This window comes from Saccopteryx leptura, chromosome 2 (assembly GCF_036850995.1).
Source record: "Saccopteryx leptura isolate mSacLep1 chromosome 2, mSacLep1_pri_phased_curated, whole genome shotgun sequence".
Taxonomy (NCBI): domain Eukaryota; kingdom Metazoa; phylum Chordata; class Mammalia; order Chiroptera; family Emballonuridae; genus Saccopteryx; species Saccopteryx leptura.
In genome coordinates this window covers 132,211,583-132,235,656 of record NC_089504.1, presented here as the reverse complement: position 1 = coordinate 132,235,656, position 24,074 = coordinate 132,211,583, and the positions used below count along the sequence as shown (strand labels likewise).

The window sequence follows — 24,074 nt, the reverse complement described above, 5'->3', positions numbered from 1 at the left end:
TTAAATTTTATTTAATGTTTTAGCATTTGTAGTAATATATCATATTGTTATAAGAAAAAGCCTTTTGCCCCGGTCAGGTGGCTCAGTGGATGAAGCGTCAACCTGGTGCGCTGGAAGTCGTACACACTGGTCAGTGCACGTACAAGAAGCAATGAGTGCACAACTAAATGAACGACTAGGTAGAATAACAGATTGATGCTTCTCTCTGTGTCTCTCTCTCCCTGTCCCTCTCCTTTCCACCACCTCCTCCTCTTTCCCTCCCTTCCTCTCTCAAACCAATGGGAAAATTTTTTTTGAGTCCTTTTTTTGTTTGTTTATTGATTTTTAGATAGAAGAAAGAGAGAAAGGGGGGAGAAGCGGGAAGCATCAACTCGTAGTATGTAGTTGCTCCCCGTATGTGTCTTGACTGGACAAGCCCAGGGTTTCGAACTGGCAACCTCAGCATTCCAGGTCAACGCTTTATCCACTGCACCACCACAGGTCAAGCTAAGTCCTTAAATATTATATTTAATTGAAGATGTCAGTATGAACTCATATTATAAAAAATGAAATCTCCTAGCTCTAGCTAGTGAAAAGACCTAGAAATAATGACCTCCCCCAGAAGCAGTAAACACACCTAGCTCTTAGATCTTGATTTCTAACTACAACTCCCTACCAAAAAGAACCAGATCTTTTTACAGAAATAAATAATTTTATACAGTAAGACAAAAAATGTAAATTATTAGGATTGGAAAGGAAGAAAAAAACTGCCATTATTTATAGACAGTACTGTTTATTTACATAGAAAAACAAAGAAAGCAACAAATTATTAGGAATAAGAGTTCATCAAGGTTGCTGGATAAAAATTGATACATAAAAATGAAAACAATTTGTGATTATTATAAATTATATATTTTTAATCAAAAAAATGAAATACTTGGGGAATAAATCTGATAACATTAACAAACCTATTTTAAAAAGCAATTTGGTATTTATTATCTAATGATTGTAGATGCCCTACTGTTCTGTAATTCTACTAGTGCGTATATATAAGAACAACATCCTCTCACTGGTCACAGAAGACCTGATTTTTTTTTTTCTTAAAATACACTAAACATTGTTTTAGGAACTGAGGATTCAGCAGCAAATAAGCATTTTTTATAATAGCCAAACATTGGACACAGTGTAAGTGTCTATCAATAGGAGTATGAATAATTGGTTATATTCATACAATGGAAATACTGTGTAGCAGTTAAATAAGAGATGAATTTGTCAGCATGAAAAAAACTAATAAACAGTATTACATGAAAAAATTGTAGACATGTACAATATAATATTTATGTAATATAAAACAATAGTATATATTACCTGTGGATACATGCATATATTATAATAGTACAAAAATGTGAATTGAAATAACATCAAATTGAAGGTAGAAATCTTTATGGAGAGGAGGTAAAATGGGATTTATGAGAGACTTCATGGGGGTTTTAGTTGTATCTTTTATTAAACCAGCTGTCACACAGTGAGTGTTTATTATGTTTTGTATGCCTGAAATAGCTTATAATAATTTAAATTATCTTTGTAATGTTATACAATTAAATTATATGAAGTGAAATGTTTTTCAATGCTATATAAAAACCTGAAGTTGTTACTGGTGTGGTTCATTAAACTTCCCACCTTTCTTTATAATATGCTAGAAATTAGGAAATGTTGATGCTAAAATTAATACTTGATACCTAAATTAACCTCCCTTTTTTGGAATAAAATTTAACACATACCTTTTATTTCTAGAAATGTTCTGCTTTTCTGAACTTTGAAATTAATTTTTATATGCTGTTATCTCTCATCTGTCAATATTAATCACTTTCATTAATTCTAAAGAGTGATACATATTGTTAAGAATGAAATGTTGCTCTGTAATAGGCCTCAGTTGCCAACTGACTTACTGATGTTAAAATTAAATGACCCTGTTATCTTTTCCAGATAAATGCAGTGCGTGCAATAGTTCCCAATAAGAGCAACAATGAAATCATCCTGGTTTTGCAGCACTTTGATAATTGTGTGGACAAAACAGTACAAGCATTTATGGAAGGTAATCCTAGCTCAATTTTTAAATAAGTTTGTGTTTGTTGAAATAGAAAAGTTGCTTCAGACTCTGTAACATTCATTCAGCAACCTGGTGTTTCCTAAATGATATAGTAGACCCCATGATAATATAGCATACTATGCCATTTTAAAAAGATATTTTATCACTGAATAGCTACATCAGCTTAGGTCTTCCTGTTTCTATTTCTCATTCCAGTACAGAGTAAACAGGTCCAAATACTGTAAGGTTTTTCTTCCTTGTCATCTGTTTTCTTTGTAGTGTTAGTATTTGGGTCTAGAGTAGTATATAGCTACTACTATATACTACTAACAATGTAGCCAGGTGGTGTGTAATCTTCTGAAGGGAGGGGGATGGCATACTTGGGTTGAAATCACTCATTTTGTATTTGGTCTAAGCTGTATAAATAAAAGAATTTCAAAATGGTCAAGCCACATTAGTCTCTTCTTGGAAGAACTTACAGAGGAAATTACATAGAGAAGGGGAATCTAAATGGTCAGGTATTCCAAAAAATAAACATGGTATGATTATGTCATTACATTAGCTTAGAGACTTGAACCTTGATTTTTCCTGATAGGAACTTTAGAAATACTGCAGCAATTACAGAATGCAGGAACACTAATTCCTGCTTGACCATACATGTGCTAGGAGAGAAGATCGGTAATTGGTTTTTCTTACAGGTAGTGCCAGTGAAGTACTCAAGGAATGGACAGTAACAGGCAAGAAAAAGGTAAAAATGAATTAAATTTAAATTTTATATTGATATTATAAAAATATGTAGGCTCTGAAGAAATATTTGAAAGAAAAGACTTACATATGCATCTTTAGTTCACCTGGTTTATAAAAACTCTTCTCTGACGTTGGAACACAGCTGTGTTCATAGAGTGCTGTATGGCCTCCTCTATGTGACTTAGGACAGGAAGCAGAATGACCCTGCTGTAGTGTGGTTGCTGAGGGAATATTAATATAATAAAGAAGAAGAAGATAGAAAGAAGCATGAAAGAAGATAGTGTGGCATGGAAGGCAGAGCTTCACTAGAGACAGTGTTTTAGGCCAGTGGTTTTCAACATCATTCTTATCATAGATCAATTAAAGTAGTTTAGATTTTAGGTCAGACAACTGTGTTGTAGTCTCTGGTATTAATGAGCTTTGACTTAAAGCTCAAAGAGGGGCTTTGTACTATTAGTTGTACAGAGGGATCTGATGTTCCAATTTAGGGAGAGAGAAGGCACGTGGGTTATGCAGTTCATCAGAATAGGATTTATATCCTGTTCTACTTACTGGCCTTGCAACCTGGGACTTTTGCTTAACCTTTGTGTGCCTTAGTTTGCTCATCTCTAAAATAAAATAATTCCAACAAATACTAGTATCTGATTTCTGACATACCAGTTCTTATTCCTTCTGCTTGTCCACTTGAAACCAAACTGCTTTCCCCAAAGAATACTAGCTGGTCTCAAAATGCTTCCCACAGCTCTGTACTTAAATCTAGCTCCTTTAGGAAACACTGAAGTATGGATTTAATCAGGTATCTCTATGAAGTCTCTTTGGAAAATTCTTTTCCTATATCAGGTTAGTACTGGAGTTCTGGAATGCTTTTTTATTATTATTATTTTATTTTATTTATTCATTTTTAGAGAGGAGAGAGAGACAAAGAGGGAGAGAGAGGAGAGAGAGACAGAGAGAGAGAAGGGGGGAGGAGCTGGAAGCATCAACTCCCATATGTGCCTTGACCAGGCAAGCCCAGGGTTTCGAACCAGCGACCTCAGCATTTCCAGGTCGACGCTTTATCCACTGTGCCACCACAGGTCAGGCCTGGAATGCTTTTTTGATGACTCTAAATCACTTCGTTAGGACATCTGTTAAGTGTTTACTTTTTACCCCATTGATTTGAGAGAGAGAAAGAGGATGGGGGGTGAGGGAGAGAGATAAAAACATGAACTCGTTGTTCCACTTAGTTCCATTTAGTTGTGCACTCATTGATTGCTTCTTGTACATGCCCTAATCAGGGATGGAACCTGCCACCTACCGGCCAGGGCCCATCTATTAAGTCTTCACCAAACCAGGCTTGGCCCCAGGGACCCTTGAAAGTTTTTTCCATGAAGAACCTAATAAACTAGATTCCCCTGAAGTTCTTCATACCTGTAACTTTGAATATTTGCATAACTTCTTCCCATTGCTTTCACCTAATAAATAACTCTGTGTGCTCTGGAGAACACCAGTTTATTAATTTATTGATCCAGCACAGTAAGTTATTTAGTGATGTAATAGATGCTTGAAGCTGGAAAAATATGTGTTGGAGACACATAAATTTTTTAAAATTTAGAGAAGGAAAAGTGGTTTCAGTTTGGCATGCCCTAATGCCCAAGTCTAGTTCAGATAACTGTTAGGATTAGTTCAATAGAATATGACCATGAACACTTACTGGGACGGTTATTATATACATGGGAGAAAGTATTAAAGAGAGAAAGATGGGAGCTGTGGGGAGAAGAAAACTATATCTAGAGTTTCAGTAGTGCTTCTGTTAGGGTCATGAGAAGGACTTGGGGAAAAATTGATTCAGTCATGTCAGTCTAGCCTTAGGAGTATAAAGTATTGCTAGTAGAGCTGTGGTTTGTCAAAATAAAAACTAAAGGACTTTTTGTTTGTTCGTTTGATTTAAAATTACTATTTACCTAGGTAGTATACAGGATGGGAGCAAAAGTAGGTTTACAGTTGTGAGTATGTAAAACAGAGTTTATTCTTGTATTATTATTTATTATAGTTTATTTTCTTTTTTAAATTTTATTTAGAGAATTAAATTTAACAGGATGACATTGATGAATAAAAGTACACAGATTTCAGGTAAACATTTCTATAGCATTTGAACTGTTGATCATGTGTATACCCATAACCTAAAGTCAAATCATTTTCTATCACCGTATACAGTGTGTCCATAAAGTCATGGTGCACTTTTGACCGGTCACAGGAAAGCAACAAAAGACGATAGAGTCTGACCAGGCGGTGGCACAGTGGATAGAGCGTCGGACTGGGATGCAGAAGACCCAGGTTCGAGACCCCAAGGTTGCCAGCTTGAGTGCGGGCTCATCTGGTTTGAGCAAAACTCACCAGCTTGAGCCCAAAGTCACTGGCTCGAGCAAGGGGTTACTCGGTCTGCTGTAGTCCCACGGTCAAGGCACATATGAGAAAGCAATCAATGAACAACTAAGGTGTTGCAACAAAAAACTGATGATTGATGCTTCTCATCTCTCTCCGTTCCTATCTGTCTGTCCCTGTCTATACTATCCCTCTCTCTGACTTTCTCTGTCTCTGTTAAAAAAAAACACGAAAAAAACAAAAAAAAACGATAGAAATGTGAAATCTGCACCAAATAAAAGGAAAACTTTCCCGGTTTCATACCTATTCAGTGCAGTTCGATGTGGGCTCAAGCACAGATATTTCAGGGCTCCTTAGGTAGCTATCCCGTATAGCCTCTGCAAACTCGTCACTGACTGATGGCCTACCAGAATGGGGTTTCTCCACCAAACTGCCGGTTTCCTTCAACTGCTTATCCCACCGAGTAATGTTATTCCTATGTGGTGGCGCTTCGTTATAAACGTGCCGATATTCACGTTGCACTTTGGTCACAGATTCGAATTTAGCGAGCTACAGAACACACTGAACTTTTCTCTGTACCATCCACATCTCGACTGGCATGGCCATGGGCTGCTCTGCTGTATACACGGTGTTACATCTTCATCTGCGCATGTGCACATGCTGTCACATCATCCTACAGAAACTGGGAGGGTTTTCCTTTTATTTGGTGCAGATTTCACATTTCTATCGTCTTTTGTTGCTTTCCTGTGACCGGTCAAAAGTGCACCATGACTTTACGGACACACTGTATTTGTCCTTCTTTACTCCCTTCCCTTCACCCCTGCTCCTCCCCAAATCCCCCTCCCCTGGTAACCACTTCACTTTTATCTTATGTTCATGAGTCTCAGTTTTATATCCCGACCTCAGCATTTCCAGGTCGACGCTTTATCCACTGCACCACCACAGGTCAGGCTGCATTTGTGATTTTGATAAGTGTTAACCAGATTGCCATAGTGCTACTTTGCACTCCCACAGTGCAAATATAGTTCTTAGCTTTTTGTGTGTGTGTGTGATAGAGAGAGAGAGAGACAGATAGGGACAGTCAGGAAGGGAGAGAGATGAGAAGCATTGATTCTTCATTGTGGCACCTTAGTTGTTCATTAATTACTTTCTCATATGTGCCTTGGGGGGGGGGGGCGGCTACAGCTCAAGCCAGAGACCTTGACCTCAAGCTGGTGTTCCTTGCTCAAACCAGATGAGCCCGAGCTCAAGCTCGCAACCTCGGGGTTTCCAACCTGGGTCCTTTGCATCCCAGTCCGATGCTCTATCCACTGCGCCACCACCTGGTCAGGCAGTTCTTAGCTTTTTCTCATTTACTTATTTCACTCAGTATAATGTTCTCAAGGTCAATCCATGTTGTTGTAAATGGCAATATGTCATCATTTCTTATAGCTGAGTACTATTCCATTGTATATATGTACCACATCTTCTTTATCCAGTCCTCTGTTGAAGGACACTGGTTGTTCCCATGTCTTGGCCACTGTGAATAATGCTGCAATGAACGTTGGGGTACATGTGTCTTTATGTACCAGTGTTTTCAAGTTTTTGGTTTAGATACCCAGTAGAGGGATTGCTGGGTCATATGGTAGTTCTATTCTTCATTATTTGAGGAACCACCATACTTTCTTCCATAATGGTTGTACTGTATAGCATTATTTTTTCATACAAACAACTGTAAACTTACTTTTGCTCCACCCTATATTCATACGGCTCCAAATTCAAAGCTACAAAAGTTAATACATTGAAACATCTTCATTCTGTCCTTATTCCCCAGCCATTTGGTTCCCCACCCCAGAACAGTATTATCAATTTCTTATTTATCTTCTAGGATATTGTGTGCATATATGAGTAAATATGAATATATATCTTCTCTTCTTTGCCTTCTTTTTAAATGTAATATATCTTGAAACTTACTCTATGTCAGTATATAAAGAGCTTTCCTGTTTTTTATGATGTATAGTCATGCTACCGTTTGAATGTATCATAACTAATTTAACTAGTCCTTTTATTGATTAACATTTTGGTTGTTTCCAGTCTTCTGCTGTTATGAATAGTTCACTGAATCACCTTGTATATATATCATTTTGCACATGTGTTAGTATTGCCAAGGATAAATATCTAGAATTGGAATTGCTAGGTCAAAGGGTATGTGCATTTGTGATTTTTTTTTAATTTTTATTCATTTTTAGAGAGGAGAGAGAGGGAGAGAGAGAGACAGAGAGAGAAGAGAGAGACAGAAGGAGGGAGGAGCTGGAAGCATCAACTCCCATATATGCCTTAACCAGGCAAGCCCAGGGTTTTGAACCGGCGACCTCAGCATTTCCAGGTCGACGCTTTATCCACTGCACCACCACAGCTCAGGCTGCATTTGTGATTTTGATAAGTGTTAACCAGATTGCCATAGTGCTACTTTGCACTCCCACAGGTAATATAAGAGAATGCCTGTTTCTCCATACCCTCAGCCCTGTCAACCCTACAGAATTATCAAACTTTCTGACCTTTGCTAATCTAGCTGATATAAAGTGATACTGTGGTGCAGTGTTTTTTTCAAAATGTTTCTTACTATAGAAAATACACAGAATTAACCATTTTAACCTTTTTTAAGTGAGAAGAGAGATAGACTCCCGCATGCACCCCAACTGGGATCCACCCAGCAACCTCCATCTTGGGTTTATACTCGAATCAACTGAGCCATCTTCCACATCCAGGGCTGACACTCAAACCAGTTGAGCCACTAGCTGCAAGAGAAGAGAGAGAGAAGGGGGGTGAAACAGATAGTCACATCTCCCGTATGCCCTGACAGGGTGTCCTCATGCCAGGCCAACATTCTATTCACTGAGCCAACCAGCCAGGGCCATTTTAACCATTTAAGTGTAATGTTTAGTGATATTAAATACATTCAAAATGTTGCACAACCATCACTACAATTCATTTCTAGAATTCTTTTTTATTTTTTTATTTTTTTAAGCCAGTATCTAAACTAATTTGCCAGTAAAGGCTTTATATTTTACTTTTTTTACTGAGGCTAATTGGCATGTATATTAGTTTCAGGTGTACAACATAGTGATTTAATATTTGTATGTATTGTGAAATAAGTCAAGTTAATATCCATCGCCATAAATGGTTACAAAATTTTTTCTTATGGTGAGAACATTTAAGATCTGCTCTTATAGCACTTTTCAAATATGCGTCACTGGAACTCTTTTTGTCTTATAAAATTGAAACTCTCTACCAATTAAAAAATAACTCCTCATTTTTTCCTCCCCCTGGTCCCTGGCCAACCACCAATTCCACTTTCTGTTTCTATGATTTTGACTACTCTTAGTACCTCATATAAGTGGAATTATACAATATTTGTCTATTTGTAACTGGCTTATCTTAATTAGCATAACATTCTCAAGGTTCCATCCATGTTTTGGTATATTGCAGAATTTCCTTCCTTTTATAGGCTGAATTTCATTGTTTGTGTGTGTGTGCACGTACATGTGTGTATGTATATATATATTTAAGTTTTTTAAATTTATTGATTTTATTTTATTTTATTTGTATTTTTCTGAAGTTGGAAACAGGGAGGCAGTCAGACAGACTCTCACATGTGCCCGACCGGGATCCACCCGGCACGCCCACCAGAGGGTGATGCTCTGCTGCAACCAGAGCCATTCTTGCACCTGAGGCAGAGGCCACAGAGCCATCCTCAGTGCCCGGGCCAACTTTGCTCCAATGGAGCCTTGGCTGCAGGAGGGGAAGAGAGAGACAGAGAGGAAGGGGGGGGTGGAGAAGCAGATGGGCGCTTCTCCTGTGTGCCCTGGCCGGGAATCAAACCCGGGACTCCTGCATGCCAGGCCGACGCTCTACCACTGAGCCAACTGGCCAGGGATAATTTATTGATTTTAGAGAGAGGAGATGGAGAAAGGTGATGGGGGAACAGGAAGCATCAACTCATAGCAGTTGCTTCTCATATGTTCCCTGACTGGGCAAGCCCAAGGTTTCAAACTGGCAACTCAGCATTCCAGGTCAATGCTTTATCCACTGTACCACCACAGGTCAGGCTAATATATATATATATATATATATTTTTTTTTTTTTTTTTTTTTTTTTGCTTCTCCATTCATCCATCAACGGAAACATGGGTTGCTTCCATGTTTTAGCTATTGTGAATAATGCTGCTATGTACATGGGTACACAGATATATCTTTGAAATATACAGTAGCCAGTAGTGAAATTGCAGATCATATTGTAATTCTAGTTTTAACCTTTAGAAGAACTGCCATACTGTTTTCCACAGCAGCTGTACCATTTTACATTCCCACCAACAGTGCTCAGAGTTCTGATTTATCTACATCTTTGTCAGTACTTGTTGCTTTCAAGTTTTTTCATTTTCCTTATCAGATATATGATTGCAAATATTTCATTCCATTCTGTGGTTGCCTTTATACTGTTGATACATTGTATCTTTTAGCACAATTTAGAAAACTTTCTGATGATATCCAATTTGTCTATTTTTTCTTTTGTTATCTGTACCTTTGGTGATGTATCCAAGAAATCCTTGCCAAATCACAAATGTGATGCTTTTGTTTTACATTTTCTTGTAATAGTTTTAGATCTTCCATTTAGGTCTTTGATTCATTCTCGGTTAATTTTTAAACATAGCATTAGTAAGGGTCCAACTTTATTCTTTTGCATGTGTATACTCCAGTTTCCCAGAACTATTTGTTAAAAAGACAGTTCTTTCGGTCTTGGCGCCCTAGTCAAAAATCATTTGACCATAGATGTCAGAGTTTATTTCTGGGCTCTCTATCCTGTTCCATTGGTCTGTATGTCTGTCTTTATGCCACATTGTTTTTTTTGTTTTCGTTCTTTTTTTTCTTTTTCTTTTTCTTTTTCTTTTTCTTTTTTCTTTTTTTTTTTTTTTTGAGAGAGACAGGAAGGGAGAGAGATGAGAAGCATCAACTTAGATAGTTGCATTACTTTTAGTTGTTCATTGATTGCTTCTCATATGTGCCTTAACCTAGGGGCTCCATCTGAGCCAGTAATCCCTTGCTCAAGCTAGTGACTTTGGGCTTCAAGCCAATGACATTTGGACTCAAGCCAGCGACCTTTGAATCATGTTGATCCCACACTCAAGCCAGCAACACCATGCTTAGGCCAGTGACCTTGGTTGGGGTTTTGAATCTAGGACCTTAGTGCCCCAGGTCAACACTTAATCCTCTGCACCACTACTGGTCAGATTGTGCCACACTGTTTTGATTACAGTAGCTTAGTAGCTTTGTAGTAAGTTTTTAAATCAGGGAGTATGAGTCCTCCAGTTTTGTTCTTTTTTTTTTTTTTCTTCATTTTTCCAAGATTGTTTTGGCCATTCAGCGTCCCTTGAGATTTTCACATGAACTTTAGAATGGGCTTTTCTTTTTCTGCAAAAACATTGAGTTTTTGATGAGGATTGCATTGAATTATAGATCACTTTATGTAGTATTGACTTTTTTTTTTCTTTTAGACAGAGAGAGAGTCAGAGAGAGGGATAGACAGGGACAGACAGTCAGGAACGGAAAAATGAGGAGCATCAATCATTTAGTTTTTCGTTGCGCATTGCAACACCTTAGTTCATTGATTGCTTTCTCATATGTGCCTTGACCGCGGGCCTTCAGCAGACCGAGTAACCCCTTGCTCAAGCCAGCAACCTTGGGCTCAAGCTGGTGAGCTTTTGCTCAAACCAGATGAGCCCACGCTCAAGCTGGTGACCTCGGGGTCTTGAACCTGGTTCTTTCGAATCCCAGTCCGACGCTCTATCCACTGTGCCACCACCTGGTCAGGCTAGTATTGACATTTTAACAATACTGAATCTTCTAATCCAGGGGTCGGGAACCAAAAGGCTGAGAAAGCCGTGAACACCACATATTTTAAAATGTAATTCCGTGAGAGCCACCCAGCCATGTACAACCACCCGTGTACGTTAGGCATTATCCAATAAAAATTTGGTGTTGTCCCGGAGAACAGCTGTGATTGGCTCCAGCCAACCGCAACCATGAACATGAGCAGTAGGAAATAAATGGATTGTAATACATGAGAATGTTTTATATTTTTAACGTTATTATTTATTTTATTAAAGATTTGTCTGTGAGCCAGATGCAGCCATCAAAAGAGCCACAACGGGCTCATGAGCCATAGGTTCCTGACCCCTGTTTTAATCCATGAACATGGAATGTGTTTCTTTTTATTTATATCATCCTTAATTTCTACCAGCAATGTTTTATAATTTTTATTGTACAAGTTTTATACCTCCTTGGTTAATTGAATTCCTAAGTATTTCATTCTTTTTGATGCTACTGTACATGGAAGTGTTTTTGTAATTTTCTTTTCAGATTGTTTGTTCATGTATAGAAATGCAACTGATTTTTGTTTATTAACTTTATATCCTGCTACTTTACTGAATTTATTTGTTCTAAAAGTTTTTTTGTGGAATCTTTAGGGTTTTTACTTATAAGATCATATATATCATCTGCAAACAGAGATAATTTTACTTTTACCTTTCTGATTTGGATACCATTTGTTTGTTTATATAGGCATGCATGTATGCATGCCCAGTTGCCCTGGCTAGGACTCTTAGTATTAGATTGAATAGAAGTGACAAAGGGGACATTCTTGACCTATTCTTGATCTTTGAGGAAAAGCTTTTAGTCTTTCATCATTGTTCACAGTTGGTTTTATTGTGTTGAGGTTGTTTCCTTTTATTCCCAGTTGTTGTTGTTTTAATCATGCTAAGGTGTTGCATTTTGTCACATGCTTTTTTTTTTCTTGCATCAAATGATGTGTCACCTCCCCCCTTCATTCTGTTAGTGTGGTGTTGTAGTGATCAATTTTTTTTTTAAGTGAGAGGTGGGGAGATAGTGAAACAGACCCCTGCATGTGCCTCGGCCGGAATCCACGCAGCAACCCCTGTCTGAGGCCAATGCTTGAATCAACCAAGCCATTTTTAGCACTTGAGGCCGACACTCCAAGCAAAGAGCTATCTTCAGTGCCCAGGCCGACATAGTGGAATCACTCACCATGGGAGGGGAAGGGGGAAAGGAAGAGGGAGAGAAGCAGATGGTCACTTCTCCTGTGTGCCCTGACCAGGAATCGAATGTGGGATGTCCACACTCTGGGCCTATGCTCTACTACTGAGCCAACCGGCCAGGACCTTCTATTTTTTTTATTTTTTTTTAGAGAGAGAGAAGGGGGTTGGAGAGAAAGATTAAAAGAGAGAAAGTATCAACTTAATTGCGCCATTGATTGCTTCTAATATGTGCCCTGACCATATTCATTTTGAGAGAGGAATGGGAAGGAGGGGAGAAAAGAGAACATTGAGCTGTTCCTGTATGAGCCCTGACCAGCAATTGAACCGGCAACCTCTGTGCTCCAGGACAACACTCTAACCAACTGAGCTATCTGGCTAGGGCTGTCAGCAGATTTTTCATTAGTGATTCAATATTCTTACTTAGAAGTCTATTCAGATTTTCTATTTCTTCATGATTTAATCTTTGTAGGTTTTGTGTTTCTAGGATTTGTCCATTTTATCAAGATTATTCAATTTTTTGGCACACAGTTCTTCATGATACTCTCATAAGCCTTTTGATTTCTGTAGAATTGGTAGTAATGTCCTCACTTTTATTTCTGGTTTTAGTAATTTGAGTCTTCTTTTTATCTTAGTCCATCTGGGTAAAGGTTTATCAATTTTGTTATCTTTCCAAGGAATTAGCTTCTGGTTTCATTGAATTTTCTCTATTGGTTTTCTATTCTAATCTTTAGTTCTTTCCCTCTGCTAGTTTTGGGTTTTGCTTGTTCTTATTTTTTCTAGTTCCTTAAGTGGTAAATTTGGGTTGTTAATTTGAGATTCCTCTTGTTTTTAATGTAAGCATTTATAGCTGTAAATGTCCTTCTTAGCATTGCTTTACTGCATCCCATATGTTTTGGTATGTTGAACAGAGGGACTCCAATTTATAATGATTTGACTTACAATTTTTTTACTTTGGGATGGTGCAAAAGCAACGTTTAGTAGAAACCATTCTTTGAATATTTTTTTTCCTCTTTTTCAAGTGAGAGGAGGAGAGATAGAGACAAGCCCCTGCATGTGCCCTGACCAGGATCCACCGGGCAATCCCTGTTTGGGGCCAATGTGCTGGAACCAATCAAGCAATAGCTGGGGCAGGGGAGGGGTAGAGAAGCAGATGATTGCTTCTCCTGTGTGCCCTCACCAGGAATCAAAGCCAGACATCCATATGCTGGGCTGACGTACTACTACTACCACTGAGCCAGCCAGCCAGGGCTCTTTTTTCTTTTTTTGAGAGAGAGGGTGGGGGGAAGGGGTTTGGGAGAGAGACTTAGAGAGAGAGAAAGAAAAGTATCAACTCATTGTTTCACTTAATTGTACCATTGATTGCTTCTCATATGAGCCCTGACCAGGGCTCGAGCTAGCAACCTCTGTGCTCTGGTACCATGCTCTATCCATTGCACCACCGTCCAGGGCTGTACTTTTGAATTTTGATTTTTTCCCAGGCTAGCAATGTGTAGTACTTTCTCACAATGGTGGGCACCTGCAGCTCCCAGTTAGCTACCTGATAATGAGAGTAAATGACCAATAGTTACTCAACATTGTTTTCACTGTGTTGGATGATTTTGCCCACCGGTAGGCTAATGTAAGTGTTCTGAGCCTGTTTAAGGTAGGCTAGATGAGCCAAAAGAGTCCCAATGCTTCTGCCTCTGCTGTCTTCCCAGAATCCTCTGCAGTGCAGTTTTAATTTCTATCTCTTATTACTGAGGTTGCATTTCATTTCATATTCTTATATCCCATACCATTTTTTTCTATTGGGTTATTGTTTTTTGTTAGAGCTCTACATATATTTAGCTCTTTGGACATAAGATGCACATATTTTTTCATATTATGTAATTTATTTTGATTTTGCTTATGGTGGGTTTTGCCATACATAAATTTCTTATATTTATGTGTTTTGAGTTTATCCAAAGTATTTTACATAGTTGTTTTAGTCACTAATTCAACATACACAGAAATGTGTTCAATTTCTGAAAGAGCACGTGAGCAATTGGTAACATTGGTTGCCTTTGGGTAACTAGAGTTACCTCCCTGTGGTAAGGGGGTCTTCTCTTTCCTTCTCTCTTTTTTTTTCTTCAAATCTTTAATAATCCATTAGAACAAAAAGAAGAAAAGCAAACCAAAACCTGCAGCAGAAGCAAGTAACAGTATCCCAGATTCCAGTAAATCGGTTTCCATTCAAGAGGAGCAGTCCGTGCCTTCTTCAGAAAAAGGTGGTGTTAATGGTTACCATGTAAATGATGCCATCAATGATGCTGAGTCTGTGGACTCACTCAGTGAAGGTATAGAGACACTGTCAATAGATGCCAGAGAACTGGAGGATCCTGAGTCTGCCATACCAGATATGCTGGACAAAACAGGTGAGTTTATTAACAGATCTTTGAAAAGTTGCATTCTCAGCTAGGGCCTTCCTGGTTGAGAAAGCAATCAATTAATTAAATCTAGTTAAATCTGTTGCTTTTTAGTTGTTATTACCTGTCACGTGAAAAGTCACATTTTATAATTACCAAAGGCCTAGAAAAATATAATTTTTTCCATTGTCTCACATTTTAATTTTAGTCTAAAGCAGTCTTCTGAAACTTTTGTCTTAAGAGTCCCTTAGTACTTAGAGACTACAGAAATGACCTTAAATTCTTTTTAAATTGCAGTTATTAAGGACAATAATTATAATGAATTGATGTTGATATTATTATTCTAAGATTCAATACAATGAGAAATATATAGTAATAACTATAAATCCATGGCTTTTCATGAGTAGACTGTTGATTTTTATAGTCTCATATTTGTTTTCTAGTAGAGAGTTAAGATTACTGTTAGTTCTAAATTCAAATGTTTTGTTTGTTTTGTTTTATTAACCATTTTGATGAGTGCTGGGAAGATATTTGAAATATCTTTTTATCGAAGTTTTTTAAATTACTTGTTGTTAATCTAGTTCACCTTGCTCTATTGCTGCTGGTTTTATAAATATAATGGCAATTGAAGAATTATGCTGTATCTTATGTTCTATTGATTAGTGTGCACAAACACAAAAAAAGAAAGATGAAACACCTAAAGTGACTACAAACCAAAGATAATCAGTGGCTTCATTTTTTTTTTTTTTTTTTTTTTTTTTGAGCTAGCTCTCCTCTTAGATTCCTTTTTTTATTTAATTATGTGAGAGGCAGGGAGGCAGAGAGCCAGACTCCCACATGTGCACCTACTGGGATCCACCCAGCAAGCCCACTAGGGGGCGATGCTCTGCTCAGAACCAAGCTATTTCAGCACCTGAGGCGAGACCATGGAAACATCCTCAGTGCCCAGGGACAATTGCTCAAACCATTAGAGCAGTGGTTCTCAAACTTTTTTAAGTCAGGGCGCATTTAAAATCCTACAAATAATTATAGGCACACTATATACAAATTTCTGAGAAATATGTTATAATAATTAAGTCAAATATTAAAGAAAAAATATAAAGTCCAAGCATGCTTTTACGGTAATTAAATGAAATTAATTAAATTTATTCTGACATTAAAAAATTTTTATGTTACATTTTTTGAGTTACGCTTTTTAGAATTCATAAAAAAGGGTTAAAAAATAAAACAACAAAAAAGTCATCTTTTTTTTTTTGTATTTTTCTGAAGCTGGAAACGGGGAGAGACAGTCAGACAGACTCCCACATGCGCCTGACCGGGATCCACCTGGCACACCCACCAGGGGGCGACGCTCTGCCCACCAGAGGGCAATGCTCTGCTCCTCCGGGGCGTCGCTCTGTTGCGACCAGAGCCACTCCAGTGCCTGGGGCAGAGGCCAAGGAGCCATCCCCAGTGCCCGGGCCATCTTTGCTCCAGTGGAGCCTTGGCTGCGGGAGGGGAAGAGAGAGACAGAGAGGAAGGAGAGGGGGAGGGGTGGAGAAGCAGATGGGCGCTTCTTTTGTGTGCCCTGGCCGGGAATCGATCCCGGGACTTCCGCACGCCAGGCTGACGCTCTACCACTGAGCCAACCAGCCAGGGCCAAAAGTTATCTTTTTATATATATATAGATACATTCTTAGTAAGATTTAGTAAATTCAGCAGGTCCTGGCACAAATGTGTTAAGTTTTTTCATTCTTGTGTTTAGTGAGCCTGATGTGTCCTAGCGATTTCTTCAATGTTTGGGCATATATTTGAAAGGCAAACTTTCATTTCCTCGACAATACATTGAAGAATTCTTCTCTTTTTACTCTTAATTGTGTTGAGTGCAGAAAACCCCCACCATACATATTATCTTAACTTTACATCAAACAAAGGATAGAAGAAACTTGCCTCCAGTCTTTCCAGGGAACATGGGGGATAGTGTAAACAATCCAGCACCACAGCTTAACAGCCTTTTGCAACCTAGTCAGGCAAGTGAGGTGGGGGGTTGGGCAGACTGTCAGCTTACAGCCAATTCCCCACACCTCTGTCCCCCAAAACTCTAAAACTCCAAAAACCCTATTGGGTTTTTTTTCCCCAACAGGTACATATTTCTCTGGAATACCATAGGGCGCACCTGGAAATCTTCTAGGGTATACCAGTGCTCCCTGGCGCACACTTTGAGAACCACTGCATTAGAGCCATAGTGGGGGGAGGGGAAGAGAGAAAGAAGAGGGGGAGAGGTGGAGAAGCAGATGGTCTCTTCTTATATGTGCTCTGACTGGGAATCAAACCCAGAACTTCCACATGCAAGGCCAACACTCTACCACCGAGCCAACCAGCCAGGGCCTCCTCTTAGATTTCTAAGTCTTTGCTCTTTCTGTTCCCTAAAGCTTTAAAAATTCTTCGTTCTCTCTGGAAGTGTAAAGTTCTTTTCTTCTCACCATAACTTATAGAAGCTATCAGAAGTTGGTGATGTTGACTGTTCACTTCCCTGTGCCCAGAGCTACAAGAAGTTACTAAAGTACAAAAACCAGCTAGCCTATCTAGAGATGGGTTAGCACAGACTTTTCTTCTTCTTTTAGAACTGCTGCCTAGGGCTAAACCAGAGAGCCTTCTTCAACTAGTTCTGCTCAGTAGATTTTGTTCACAGCCATTTTAGAAACATAGTTAAAAAAAAGAAACATAGTTTTGATTAAAATATGTTTACCTTTTTTCTTTGTGGACACTTAAGACTGCACGATTGATATACCCTTAAATCTTGCTAAAACACTCTCCTGTTTCTTTAACAGGATCTATGCTGGAAAATGGTGTCACTGGTTTTGAGTCCAAGTCTCTGACTGCTCACAATTCTCAACAAAATAAGAATGCTGTCAAATCTCTCTCAAGACTTCAGTTTTCAAATTTGGGCATGGACAATGTTTCACTCTCCTCCACCAACAGAAAGCTAGGTAAATCAGAGAAAACAAAAAATCTGTATTTTGGCTGAGGAGGGCAAATTACTTATTTGTTCCCAAAGATAAGGTCTAAGAAGGTTCTATAGGTAATATTTTTTCTGTTTTCCAGACAATTACTACCCAGTTCTTAACCTGACACTATATACACAGTTGGAGTCTAACAGTGATTCACATGCTACACAGTCTTGTTACAATAGTGGGGATTCTTTTTTTTTTTTTTTTCTTTCTTCATTTTTCTGAAGCTGGAAACAGGGAGAGACAGTCAGACAGACTCCCGCATGCGCCCGACCGGGATCCACCCGGCACACCCACCAGGGGCGGTGCTCTGCCCCCCAGGGGGCGATGCTCTGCCCATCCTGGGCGTCGCCATATTGCGACCAGAGCCACTCTAGCGCCTGAGGCAGAGGCTACAGAGCCATCCCCAGCGCCCGGGCCATCTTTGCTCCAATGGAGCCTTGGCTGCAGGAGGGGAAGAGAGACAGAGAGGAAGGAGAGGGGGAGGGGTGGAGAAGCAAATGGGCGCTTCTCCTGTGTGCCCTGGCCGGGAATCGAACCCGGGTCCTCCGCACACTAGGCCGACGCTCTACAGTGGGGATTCTTTTTGTGAATGAAAGGCAGACTCTGCTGCCAGGATGACTTTACTGCTACCATTAATCTGTTTCTTTTACTGTTTGCTTTACTGCAACATTTTTGTGCTGTTTCCTTCATTTTTATCTTCTGGTTGACTCAACAATAAAAAGCACTGCCATCTATGACATGACATTTGGAAGAAATATTTTCATTTCTTTTTACAACTTTATGCTCTTACTAAAATCTGTCAGACTCTAGATTTAAACAAGATCCTTGACTCTGAAGTACTTAGCATTGACTAGTATCCTTTTGCTTTATTAAATTTAATTGTAACAGTCATTTAAATAATTAGTAATTAAACAGATTATAGCCTTTTTTAGTATCATATATCTAAACATGGGGATCTACTTCCCTAAACAAATGAAACATAGAAGTGGAAGACACTTCTAACCTATAGCTTTTTATTGAATTATTTATTCCACATGAGACAAATTTAATTAGTGAAGCTCTCCTTTTTCATCCTTTTTTTTTTTTTTTTTTTTTTTTGTAAAGTGAGAGAAGGGGAGATAGTGAGACAGACTCCAGCATGCACCCCAACCGGGATCCACACAGCAACCCCCGTCTTGGGCGATGCTCAAATTAACTGAGCTGTTTTTAGTGCCCAGAGCCTGTGCTCAAACCAGTTGCGGGAAGGGTAGAGGGAGAGAAGGGGGAAAGGGAGGGGGAGAGAAGCAGATGTGCTCTGATCAGGATTTGAACCCTGGAGTTCCATATGCCAGGCTGACGCTCTATCCATTGAGCCAAATGGCCAGGGCCTCCTTTTTCATCTTTCTAACATAACCCTCAGCTTGCCTGACTGGTTGTGGTGTAGTGGATAGAGCATCAGTCTGGGACACTGAGGTCCCAGGTTCGAAACCCTTAGGTCGCTGGCTTGAGCAAAGGGTCACTGGCTTGACTGGAGCCCGCCTCCCATCAAGGGCATGTATGAGAAGCAATCAGTGAACAACTAAAGTGCTACAACTATGAGTTGATGCTTCTCGTCTCTCTCCTTTGCTCTTTCTCTCTCTCTCTCTCACTAATAAAATAACAATATAAAATAATAAAAGCTTGGTGCAGAAAAGCAAGTCTGAGAATATTTAGTCAAACAACATAAAGGCACAAGCCTTGAAAGCCTTTAGGTAGATTTTAAAAGAAATCAGGTTTATATGAGAAAGAATTTAAATAAAAAATTAAAAATCTGTATTAGAGCACTTTATAAACTTCTAAGATCTGTGATTCCAGCTCTCAGTTGTATGTGTAACTTTGACATTGGTGAATATAGAAAGGATAATAGAACTTTAGAAAGTGCTTAAAAATGTGTTGGGTAGTTAGACATATTTTATCTTTACAGAGTTGGCTTACTCACATATAATGCTTCAAACTGTACTATAGAGAGAACTTTATCAGTTTTGTGATGACACACAGTGAATTATATTTTAAATTCTATTAAGTTTTTAAATCTTGGTATCTAGTCAGATAGGTCTTTTTTATTTTTTTCTCTTATTACATTTCATTTTGGGTAATTTCTAAAAATTGCTGCCTTCAAATTTATTAATCTTTTTTAACAGTTTCTGATCTTCTGTTAATCTCAACATTGTTTTTTGCGTTTCTAGAAGTTCAGCTGAGGTCTTTGAAAGTATCTTCCATGTATTTCCTTAACATGCTTATGCTTTCCTTTACCTTCTTTTTTTTTTTTTTGTATTTTTCGAAAGCTGGAAACAGGGAGGCAGTCAGACAGACTCCCGCATGCGCCCGACCGGGATCCACCCGGCATGCCCACCAGGGGACGATGCTCTGCCCATCTTGGGGCATTGCTCTGCCGCAATCAGAGCCATTCTAGCGCCTGAGGCAGAGGCCACAGAGCCATCCTCAGTGCCCGGGCCAACCCTGCTCCAATGGAGCCTTGGCTGCCGGAGGGGAAGAGAAAGACAGAGAGGAAGGAGAGGGGGAGGGGTGGAGAAGCAGATAGGCGCTTCTCCTGTGTGCCCTGGCCGGGAATCGAACCCAGGACTCCTGCACGCCAGGCTCTACCACTGAGCCAACCAGCCAGGGCCTCCTCTACCGTCTTGAACATATGGTATCTGATTGTATTTATATTAGCTGTTTTGATTTCCTTTCTTCTTAATTCTGCATTTGTGTCATTTCTGCATCTGTTTCTGTTAATTGACTTTTCAGTATGCATGATCATATTTTTCTGCCCCTTATATGTCTAGTAATTTTTCTCTTTTTTTTTTGTTATAGAGATAGAGAGAGACAGAGAGGGACAGATAGGGATAGACAGGCAGAAAGAAAGAGAGATGAGAAGCATCAATTCTTTGTTGCAGCACCTTAGTTCTTCATCGATTGCTTTCTCGTATGTGCCTTGACTGGGGGCTACAGCAGAGCAAGTGACCCCTTGCTCTAGCTGGTGACCTTGGGATCAAGTCAACGACCTTTGGGGTCAAGCCAGCAACCATGGAGTCATGTCTATGAGCCCGCGCTCAAGCCAGCAACCTTGGGGTTTTGAACCTGGGTCCTCTGCATCCCAGTTTGATGCTCTATCCACTGCCACCGCCTGGTCAGGCTGTCTAGTAATATTTTATTGAATGCCAGATGTTGTAAATTTTACTTTGTTGATTACTAGATATTTTTGTATTTTTTAAAATATTCTTTTTTTTTTTTTTTTTTTGTATTTCTCTGAAGCTGGAAATGGGGAGAGACAGTCAGACAGACTCCCGCATGCGCCCAACTGGGATCCACCCGGCACACCCACCAGGGTGCAACGCTCTGCCCACCAGGGGGCGATGCTCTGCCCCTCCGGGGCATCGCTCTGTTGAGACCAGAGCCACTCTAGCGCCTGGGGCAGAGGCCAAGGAGCCATCCCCAGCGCCCGGGCCATCTTTGCTCCAATGGAGCCTCGGCTGCAGGAGGGGAAGAGAGAGACAGAGAGGAAGGAGAGGGGGAGGGGTGGAGAAGCAGATGGGCGCTTCTCCTGTGTGCCCTGGCCGGGAATCGAACCCAGGACTTCTGCATGCCAGGCCGACACTCTACCATTGAGCCAACTGGCCAGGGCCATTCTTGTGATTTGTTCTGGGACTGCTACATGGAAAAAGTTTGAGCCTAGGTGGTACTAGAGCAGCCCTTTATTCTAGAGCTGATTTTGCCTCATTACTGAGCACTTCTGAGTACTGTACCTAGTGTCCCCCACTAGCTGGTGTGAAAATGAACTATTCTTGGCCTGGGTGAGCTCTGGGGATTGTTCCACCTGCTCCTTTCCACTGGTTTTCTTTCCTGCCTTAGGTGGTTTCCTCACACTCATGCATTCAGAATCCTCTCTAGATCTCTGTACAACTCTCTCATCTTCGTGTAGCTCTCTCCTCTCCAGCACTCTGCCCTGAGTTCTAACCTTAGCCTCCCTCAACACTGTCCCCTCAATTCAGGGAGACTTCCAGGCTCAGTGTAGGATTTTGCCTTGCATTGCAGCCTGGAAACTCTTGGAGCAATCATGGGCCTCACTTCTTTTGTTTCTGTTTTCTCAGGGAAAAAGTACTGCCTGTTGTGTCTGAAAACCATTGTTTCAAGTACTCTGTGTGTGTGTGTGTGTGTGTGTGTGTGTGTGTGTGTGTGTGTTTAGTTGTGTAAGATGGGGGAAAATATATTCCTATTTCTCCATCTTGGACAGGATACTTAAAATTTTTTTAAATCTATGAAAACATCAGTTTGGTTTTGTTTGTTTTTTTAAGAGTGTGGCCTCTTAGAAAACTTTTTTTTTTAAAGCATTTTAATTTTATTTATTTATTTTGTGATAGAGACAGAGAGAGGGACAGGAAAGGAGAGAGATGAGAAGCATCAATTCTTTGTTGCAGCCCTTAGTTGTTCATTGATTTCTTTCTCATATGTGCCTTGATGGGGGGGGGGGGGCTACAGCAGATTGAGTGACCCCTTGCTCGAGCTAGCGACCTTGGGCTCAAGCTGGCAACCTCGAGGTCTCGAACCTGGGTCCTCCACATCCCAGTCCAACGCTCTATCCACTGCACCACACCCGGTCAGGCTTGAAAACATTCTTAGTCCACGCACGTTACTTTACATCAGGGGCCCCCAAACTACAGGCTGCATGTGGCCCACTGAGGCCATTTATCCGGCCCCTGCCGCACTTCCGGAAGGGGCACCTCTTTCATTGGTGGTCAGTGAGAGGAGCACATTGACCATCTCATGAGCCAAAAGCAGGCCCATAGTTCCCATTGAAATACTGGTCAGTTTGTTGATTTAAATTTACTTGTTCTTTATTTTAATTATTGTATTTGTTCCCGTTTTGTTTTTTTACTTTAAAATAAGATATGTGCAGTGTGCATAGGGATTTTTTCATAGTTTTTTTTATAGTCCAACCCTCCAACTGTCTGAGAGACAGTGAACTGGCCCCCTGTGCAAAAAGTTTGGGGACCCCAGCTTTACATGCTTGAGTGTTCAGATTCATCTTTCGAGTTACCTATATTTTTTCAAATTAATCTTTGGTTTTTTTTCCAAGGTTCCAATATTGAAAAATCTGTGAAAGACCTCCAGCGCTGCACAGTGTCTCTGGCGCGATACCGAGTTGTAGTTAAAGAAGAAATGGATGCTTCCATTAAGAAAATGAAACAAGCTTTTGCTGAATTGCAGAGCTGGTAAGTTAAGTTACATTTGGTATCAGTAGCACAAAAATGATCGTTTATAAAGATGGGCAGCCATTCACCAAGTTCTTTAATTCCTGACTCCTCACTACTCTACATAGTGGGGAGAAACCTAAAAATCCTATGATAGGTTTAGCTTTCTGCTTTGTTATACTTGTTTTGGTCACAATGTAGGAATGGGTGTGACCCAGAACTTATGCTCTGGAAATGGACTTGAGGCTAATATTGTTTGGAAAGGAAGAAATACTTACAGAGTAGATGATACATTCTATAAAGTAGAAAAGATCTTTTTTACAGAGACAGAGAGAGAGTCAGAGAGAGGAATAGATAGGAACAGACAGGAACAGAGAGAGATGAGAAGCATCAGTCATTAGTTTTTCATTGCGCATTGCGACACCTTAGTTGTTCATTGATTGCTTTCTCATATGTGCCTTGACTGCGGGCCTTCAGCAGACCGAGTAACCCCTTGCTCAAGCCAGCGACCTTGGGTCCAAGCTGGTGAATTCTTGCTCAAACCAGATGAGCCCATGCTCAAGCTGGCAACCTCAGGGTCTCGAACCTGGGTCTTCCGCATCCCAGTCCGACGCTTTATCCACTGCGCCACTGCCTGGTCAGGTGAAAAGATCTGTCTTTGATTTTCTACCTCCTTTCATCCTTCCTAATGCACCCCACCTTCATGGTCTTTTTGTGCTCTATTATCAGTCATTGATTTGTTTTTGTTTTATATTTTTCTGAAGTTGGAAACGAGGAGGCAGTCAGACTCCTGCATACGCCCGACCGGGATCCACCCGGCATGCCCACCACGGGGCGATGCTCTGCCCATCTGGGGCATTGCTCTGTTGCAACCAGAGCCATTCTAGTGCCTGAGGTGGAGGCCATGGAGCCATCCTCAGCGCCCGGGCCAACTTTGCTACAATGGAACCTTGGCTGTGGGAGGGGAAGAGAGAGACGGAGAGGGGGAGGGGTGGAGAAGCAGATGGGCGCTTCTCCTGTGTGCCCTGGCCGGGAATCAAACCTGGGTCCCCTGCATGCCAGGCCGACGCCCTACCACTGAGCCAACCGGCCAGGGCCGATTTGTTTTAATTTTATATTTTTCAAATTGTTTCCTAAAGATACTCATCTTAAAATATATTAATATAGGCCCTGGCCGGTTGGCTCAGCGGTAGAGCGTCGGCCTGGCATGCAGGGGAC

The 24,074-nt window shown here is 40.3% G+C and overlaps 1 protein-coding gene across 1 annotated transcript in view; it reads left to right on the top strand.

The window, feature by feature from the left end:
• Nucleotides 1–24,074, top strand: part of SPATS2 (spermatogenesis associated serine rich 2) — a 75,704-nt gene that overhangs the window by 20,055 nt on the left and 31,575 nt on the right. The window contains exons 3-7 of the mRNA XM_066368773.1: nt 1,966–2,074; nt 2,767–2,816; nt 14,401–14,662; nt 17,464–17,622; nt 22,742–22,877. Coding sequence (XP_066224870.1) covers nt 1,966–2,074; nt 2,767–2,816; nt 14,401–14,662; nt 17,464–17,622; nt 22,742–22,877 — 716 coding nt within the window. The remainder of the gene's footprint in view (nt 1–1,965; nt 2,075–2,766; nt 2,817–14,400; nt 14,663–17,463; nt 17,623–22,741; nt 22,878–24,074) is intronic.